Genomic DNA, 7,739 nt, shown 5'->3' with positions numbered 1-7,739 from the left:
TGCCGCGGGGAAAGCCGAGGGGTTTGGAGCGGCTTTGGGGAGAAATCGTCGCTTTCGGCTACAGCTGCAGCGCTGGGGTGGTTTCCTTTCAGGGAGGCTGGTGTTTCTGGTGCCTTCACACAAGGTGGCTTTTTACAGAATCACGGTCGTTAGGGCTGGGCTGGACTCTGGAGACGCCTGGCCCAACCCCCTGCCAGGGCAGAGTCACCTGGAGCAGGTGACACAGGAACGCGTCCAGGTGGCTTTGGAATGTCTCCAGAGAGGAGACTCCATGGCCTCTCTGGGCAGCCTGTTCAGTCCACCCTCAATGCAAAATTCTTCCTCACGCTGAGGTGAAACTTCCCTGTGTCTTGGCTTATGGTCATTGCTCCTTGGCCTCTTGCTGGGCACCACTAAAAAAAAAAACCAAAACCAAACTTAATAAATTTTTGTTGTTTGTTTTAATACTTTTTAATATAGTACTGACTGTTGCTTTTAGGACTATTCTCTATGGAGGTTTTCCTTTTTTTTCTCTCATTTGCACATCAGTTCATCAAGTTCTTTGCACAAACAACTGAGGCAAATATGAAAGTCAGGCATGATAAATCTGGTATGCAGCAATTTCCTCTCTCTGCTCTTGCCAGTGGATGAAAGGAAAGTCCTCATCCCTGAACTGAAGGGATTGGAGGACATAGTCTCAAGCTGTGCCAGGAGGGGTTTAGGCTGGACATTAGGAGGAATTTCTTCACAGAAAGGATGGTTAGACATTGGAGTGGGCTGGAGTCACCATCCCTGGAGGTTTTTAAAGAAAGACTGGACATGGCGCTCAGTGCTGTGGAATGGTTGATAGTGTGGTGTTTGTTTGGTCATGGGTTGGACTCTATCTCAAAGGTCCTTTCCAACCTAATTGATTCAGTGACTCTGTGAAAGACATAGGGAGAGATTAGTATGTCCACAAAAAGTAAGAGACTGGGAGAAAGCGGATGTGAAACTGGAACAAGAGGTTGCTTCCTGACACAGGGTGTGGGGAGTACAGGGACACAGGGTCCCTAACACTCCCAGCACCAGGCTCCTACAAGTAGGTTGTTTCCTCTTTTCAGCTTTTATCCCTCCCATAATGCATATGATTCTCTGAAAGGACGTTTCTTTCCCAGTGCCTGAAATAGGCTATGCTTGTTTGGCACTTGAAGTGCAAACTTCAAAAACTTCCTTTGCTTTTTTTCCCCCACATTTCTTTGGTAAATAACAGATTTTAAATTAAACTTGTGAGTAAGCAGTTTGTCATCAGTTCTTGCCACAATGCTTGTGACTTTCTTAGCGTCATAAACATCAGCTTAAGCTGAAGATCAAAGCATCAAATTTTCAAGAGTCTTGAGGAAATATATGTACTAGGTGGTCACTGGCATGTCTTCATCATCCTTCACACATAAGATGACTAAGTGACCTTAGGTTTTGGTGATTAATCTTCATCTAATGTATGTTTTTTTGAATAGCTCAAAAGCATTTTAGTGCCCTCAGAAATGCAGGTTATTTGCATTTGGGATGCATGGGATGCAGTGGAATGTCTTACACCGTTTGGAAGCAACCTTCAGGGTTACTTTTCTTGGCACGCTTTGCTGAATCATGCAGCAGTGCCAAGAGCATCTGCTGAAAATGAGTGTTTGTTTTCCATTGATCTCTAGGCAACTGGGTGTCCTCCAAAAGTAATGTCAGGGTCATCAGACACAAATAATGGCAGATCAAATCCCATATAATTTCACTGCAATGAATTTTATTTTACAAATTTTCAAAAAGTCTGTGTGAAATTCTACTTTTCCCTCAAAAATAATAAATTAGAATGGGTTGTTCCTCTTTTTAATTATGTAGTAACAAGCTGCTTTCAGAAATGTTTCGTTATTGATGTTAATTATTGAATTATTGCCTGTTTATGTACACATCAATTTCTTCAGGCAAAAACATGTTGTTTCCAACTAGGTCCATAGCTGACCAACACTTCCTTAGAATTTTCCATATTTCCTCATTTCTTAGCAGTAGAAGTTGTTAGAGATCTTTCCTTTTTGGAAGCTGCACTAGAAAAACCCCACATTGTTTGCTTCACCAGTGTTACTTTCCTGTATGTTTACTCTGATAAAATCTATTGATTAACTTCTTCACAAACCATGGTGGGCTAGATGGGAATTATTTTCAGTTTTACTAGCCCGGAAAGGCAATGTCAGTCATGCCAACAAAAGGAAAGTCCATAGAATGCGTTCCTTCCATCTGTCTGACGTTATTGTTATATGTGCTACATGTTTTCTTTAAATTTTTTACAAGAGTTAATTGATGTTGTATAATGACTGGAAGGGCTTTGCTTCCACTAGCACTTGAGGTATTTTATGAGGGTAGCTAACTCCCAGTTCCCCTCGTCACCCTCAATGGATTAACATACCATTGTAGCTAGACTGAACAACAGGCTGCTGTTCATCATCAGAAACCTTCTGTGTCTGTGGGGAGAAAGCTTTGGAAGCACTTTTTGCATTTGTTTGCATTCTGTTTTGAATAGGTGGACAAATAATTGTCAGTAGGTATAAAGCTGGGAGTAGGCAACATAAAAAGAACCAGCAAAGCTCTGGAAAACATCTAGAAGCAAATATGGCATTTTAGACAAAGTGGCTGAGGAGCTTGGAAGAATATTCTGCTAAATATCAGGTCAGCTTCCGAGACTGACTTCCACCAGAGCACATCAGAGTTAGGAGCTATCACTAATCAGAACTTCCTGCATTTCACTCCTGTTTGGACAAAGTAGGTACCAAGAATTTTATCTGGTTTGGTGCTGATTCAACTGCACCAGCAATAATAAGACATAGACTCTGGACTGTGCAGTTTAAATGAAACAGAGTCTTTTATATACATCTATATGGGTGACACAGGGCTAAGGAGGTTTTTGTTTTGTTTTGTTTTTTTTTCTCTTTGTTGGAAGAAAGCAGCGTTGTTTAGAGGAATGAAACAAACTCAAATATGTTTTAGTTCGGTTACCTCAGCAGTTCCTGAATATGGAGAGAGTACTCCAGTCTCACACTTTTCTTTGTCCTTCTCAGTATTTTGCTTCTGTGGATGAGCAAGGGCATTTTCAGCTGCAGAGTAACCATAAGGAGAAGATAAAATAGAATTTCATTTATGATTGCAACAAACTCAATATCTCAAAACATTGAGAATGTGACGGTATCCTGACTCTCAGTTGAAAACACTTCTGGCAGTAAAGAAGTGCCAGAGGCTGTGCTTTGCTGAAATTACACACATTTATGCATCTGATTCTTGCATGATCTTGATTATGATCAGAAGCAAATTATCATTGATTTTAGTGGAAACAGGGTGTTTCCTTAAACATGGGGTGAGAGGTCAGCTTTGCCAGAAAAGACCTTGGATTTTGAGTGGACAAAAACTTGAACACAGGCATATGGCCTTGCAGCAGTGAGTACTAACTGTTTATGGGCCTGTGCTGCCATCGGGCTGAGGGAAACCTTTATTCCACTCTGCCTGACATCCTCGTGGTCACTGACAATGTCTCACTACTGCAGGTCTATTGATCTGCAGTAGAGTATCTAGTTTTGGGGCCACCAATGTAAGACATATTGACTGACTGAAGTCAGCCCCATGAAGGATGACCAAGATGGACAGGGAGTGAGAACACATGACATATGAGGACACTAAATTGGCTGGGATATGTTTAGCCCCAGGAAAAAAACAAGGTTTAGGGGAGATCTAATGGCTCTTTTCCATTCTCTAATGTGAAGACATGGAGAAGGCAAGGAAAAAGTAACATACCAGGATGCAGCAAAAGAATTTTGTTTGTGTGGAAGCAAAAACATCCACCATAAGAGCTACTAAGCATTGCAACAAGGACTCAGAGGAATTATGGAGTCCCTGTTCTTGGAGATTATCAGTTTGACCAGATAAAGCCCTGAGTGACCTTGTCTGATCAGGGAGATAAAACTGTGAGCAGCCTGGAGTAGTGGATCACCTCCAGAATTCCCTTCCATGCTAAATTAACCTATGACAATTCACAATTACTTCTTCAATTGAAAATACCTTAATAGGTGGTTATCAGAGGCTGACAACAATAGTCACAGGGTAGAATTTCATTGGATTTCTGAATGTTTATTAATACTACTTCATAATATTAGGAGGCAGCATATCTGCATTCTGAGTTACTTTGGTTATGGCAGCAATACAGTTGGGTAATATCAAGAATTATTTTTACATACTCAGATACATTGTAATAAAATAACAAAATATACTGAAGTCACAAACAGGTTTAAATAATTTGCTAAAACCTGGGCAGAGCAGGATCATTTCAGACTTTGTGCTTCTATTGTAATTCTCAACTTTGTTTTAGACAGACGTAAAATATATTAACAGTAAATATTTCACAGTCATTGCTCCAGGACAATGAGTTGAACAACAGCTTGTTGAAATTATGTAGGTGCATGAGACCTTCTTGGTATTCATGGTCACAGTAGTTTACTCCTGTGGAGATTTGCTGGTAACAATTAAGTGGTCCTGGCTTGCCAGAATAGAATAAATTGGACTAATTTAAACTTCAATAAGTTATTTAATAATTCAATAATATTGAATAAGTCAATTCAATAATTCAATAATTGACAGTATTCAGTCCCCAGCCCAAAGTCTCTTGAAGCCACATTAATTTCAAATGTTTCTTGTCAGGTAGCAATAGCCAAAGGCTGGTCTCCACCACAGCCAGAAAAAATGACAACTTCTATCTTTCCATGGTTTGTTTGAACACAAGTGAATTGGACCCCTGTAGAATTAATGAGTCCCCTTTTAAAATTTTTTACATTATAGGCAGTTGCTGTAGTAAGTGAAATACCAGGACTGATCTGTTCAGAAAGGTGCATCTGATGGAAAGGGACATGATGTGAACACTTTGTTCTGGCAACTAAACCAAAGCACAAATTAAAAACTATGGACAAGTCCTAGGAAGACTGTATGGGTCTATGTCATGTATGTTCACCCCATTCTTATGCTCTTCCTTAGGTACTCTTTCTTCTGGGTATAATCAGAAATAGGATACAGGGCCTGTCTGAGTTTCTTCTTTTTGTAAACTACATAGCAGCTGTGAATAATCTGTTGTCTGCTCCAGATAATCTTTGGAGGTCAAATGAAATAGTGTAGAAACAGCACAGACATTTTAAGACAGATGTCTGAAAAGCCAAATTGTGGCTTAGAACCATTGCTAAACCATTGCTTGGTGCCACTGCAAAGCTACTTTGGCTTTCTGTATAAATGCTGGGAAATTAAATATCCTTTGTCATTCAGCTACACTGGAGTAGGCACTATATGTTACACTGCTTGGGATTAAAAAATACCTATTGAGCTAGAATGAAGAAGGGTATCAGTTTAAAAAACCAAAAACAAACAAAACAAAAACAAAACCCCAAACATTAATTTTACAAATTAAGCAAGCAATTTTTATCCTGCTATTTAAAAAGCCATTTGTTCTTGCACTATAACCTGTTTATAAGTTTAAATGCTCTCAGCACCATGTCAAAGGGAGAAAAGGAAGGAAAGAGCAATTGGAGGCAAACAGGCTCCCACTCTGCCCAGGAGATGAGCTGTTGATCTGCTGCAATCATCTGAAATTGTATTCAAAGTCTGGAAGAATCCTGTGGCAAAGAGCAGTAACAGAAGGAAAACTAATATCCTAGTGAAGTGTCTGTTTAGCAGCTGTGTTCCTTCTAGAGCTCTCCTAAAGTTTCCATTTCAGACCAAAAAGACTACTTTTACACAAAGCTAGTTTTATATATATTTGTCTATCAAAATATAAAATAACATTTGCCCTGAGAACTTCATAAACTGTAAGGTCTTGCAGCTATTGTCAGAACAGTTAATCCACATATATCACTCCCCACAAAAAAAGACCAATGAGTAAACTGATAAACACTGATAAACATTGAAAGGCATTAAAATTTACAAAAATACATGTGTGTCTATTGCTATATACAATCCAAGTATTTTAAGTCAGGTAAGAAAGAGATATGCAACAACTTTTATGTTAAAACCTATGTTTTAATGCCCAAAGGAAAAAGCATTTTTTTTTTTATTTTCAAAAGAGAGTACAAGTGAGAGAAAATCCATCTCACTGTTCAAAAAATTGTGAACTTAAGACTTTCAGGCCAGTAAAGTAATTTCATGGCATTCTCATCTCTTCATCCCACTGCAAATACATTTTGTTATCTTCCATACACATCATGCAAAGAGTAAATTTGTGTGTCTTTCTCAGGGAATTGCCTCTAAGAATTAGAGGCTATCCATAGCATACAAAATCTGAAAGTTCATTCATGATTAATCTCTAATAGTTAGGTCTTGCTTCAGTAGAGGGATGTCCCTTCAGGCTGGAATTTGCCGGTGCTGGGGCTGGAAGGTTGACCATTGCTGCAGTGTAAACACAGACTGCATAACTGTGCCAAATGCCTCTTGAATTTGACTCCAACAAGTACATAGAGCACAGGGTTGAGGCAGCAGTGGGAGAAAGCAATTTTACGGCTGATGTGAAAGGCAAGGTTGGAGTCTTTCACATACTGACAGGTAGGCGGTGGAAAAGTAGTCAGGAAGCTGAGGATGTTGTAGGGTGCCCAGCACAGGAAAAAAGCCACCACAATAATGAGGATGAGTCTCACAGTTCTGTGCTTTCTGCGAGATCTTGCTCTAAGCAGGATTTTGAGTATCTTGAAGTAACAGAATATGATGACTCCAAAGGAAAACAGGAAGAGTACATTTCTCACGTAAATGTCCACTTTTTTCCAATTCCCATCGGCATAATCACAGAACCTGTGGTCTTCCAAGTCTTCTTGCACTGTGGTGTGAATCACCTCAGGAACCACAATTAAGATGCTAAGAGTCCACACAGCCAAGGACACCAGAACACCACAGCACTGCGTCTGGGATCTCAGAGTTGAAAGGGGGTTCACTACAAACAAGTACCTCAGGATAGTCATGAGAGTCAAAAAGAAAACACCGCTGTAGTAGCCAATGGAGAAAATAGCATTTGATGCTTTGCAAAGGAACTCACCAAAAATCCATCCAAAGGACTGGTCCACTACCCAAAAAGGCAGCATGCAGGAGAAGACTAAATCAGAGATACAGAGATTCATGATGAAGATGTTTGTTAAAGATGTAAGGTTTTCATATTTCAATAGGATCCATAACACCAAAGTGTTTCCTAGCAGACTGAGGAAAAATACCAGAATGTAGAGGACAGCAGTGAGATAGATGTTAAATGTGAAATAGTCACCCATTTCACAGACGTTGGTTTCATGAGGGTATTCATATGAGGAATTATAATCTAAATAATAGTCTTCATCCATTTTTCTGGCAAATCTTGTACTGTTCTCCAGCAGCTACTTCAAAGGACTGCAACAAATCAAGTGAAATCTTTTGTGAAAATCAACTCAATAACTAAACTCCCACTGTGGAGGCTTCTGTTTTAAGACAGAAAAAGCAGCAGTGAAACTAGTAATTTGGGGAGACAAAGGACTCATTTCTTCTTATGACTAGAACATGAACAGGTAGCTACCAAAGACTTACTGCAAAGTAAGTCAGAAATTCAGTTTCTGAACCAAAATGTTTGGTGACAACTTTCAATTACTGAGTCTCTACTATATGAATGTGCATTGTTTTTTGATGTAAATGTCTCAGGTGCCAAGACTTTCAAATATATTAGTGTTTTTTCAGTTTTCTGGAGTGGTATCCAACTCCTGAGC

General features: G+C 39.5%; 1 protein-coding gene across 1 annotated transcript; it reads right to left on the bottom strand.

Moving 5' to 3' along the window:
- Positions 1 to 5,654: 5,654 nt before the first annotated feature.
- Positions 5,655 to 7,443, bottom strand: XCR1 (X-C motif chemokine receptor 1). The gene has a single exon (XM_064401117.1). The coding sequence runs from the start codon at positions 7,341 to 7,343 to the stop codon at positions 6,348 to 6,350; it is 996 nt and encodes a 331-aa protein (XP_064257187.1). The 5' UTR covers positions 7,344 to 7,443; the 3' UTR covers positions 5,655 to 6,347.
- Positions 7,444 to 7,739: the final 296 nt, after the last annotated feature.

Source organism: Passer domesticus, chromosome 1 (genome assembly GCF_036417665.1).
Source record: "Passer domesticus isolate bPasDom1 chromosome 1, bPasDom1.hap1, whole genome shotgun sequence".
Classification (NCBI taxonomy): domain Eukaryota; kingdom Metazoa; phylum Chordata; class Aves; order Passeriformes; family Passeridae; genus Passer; species Passer domesticus.
Note: the sequence above shows the minus strand (reverse complement) of the source record. Positions and strands in the feature narration are given on the sequence as shown.

What these genes read in the sequence shown, in the direction of transcription:
- XCR1 (XM_064401117.1), bottom strand. Translation starts at nt 7,343, where the DNA reads ATGGATGAAGACTATTATTTAGATTATAATTCCTCATATGAATACCCT.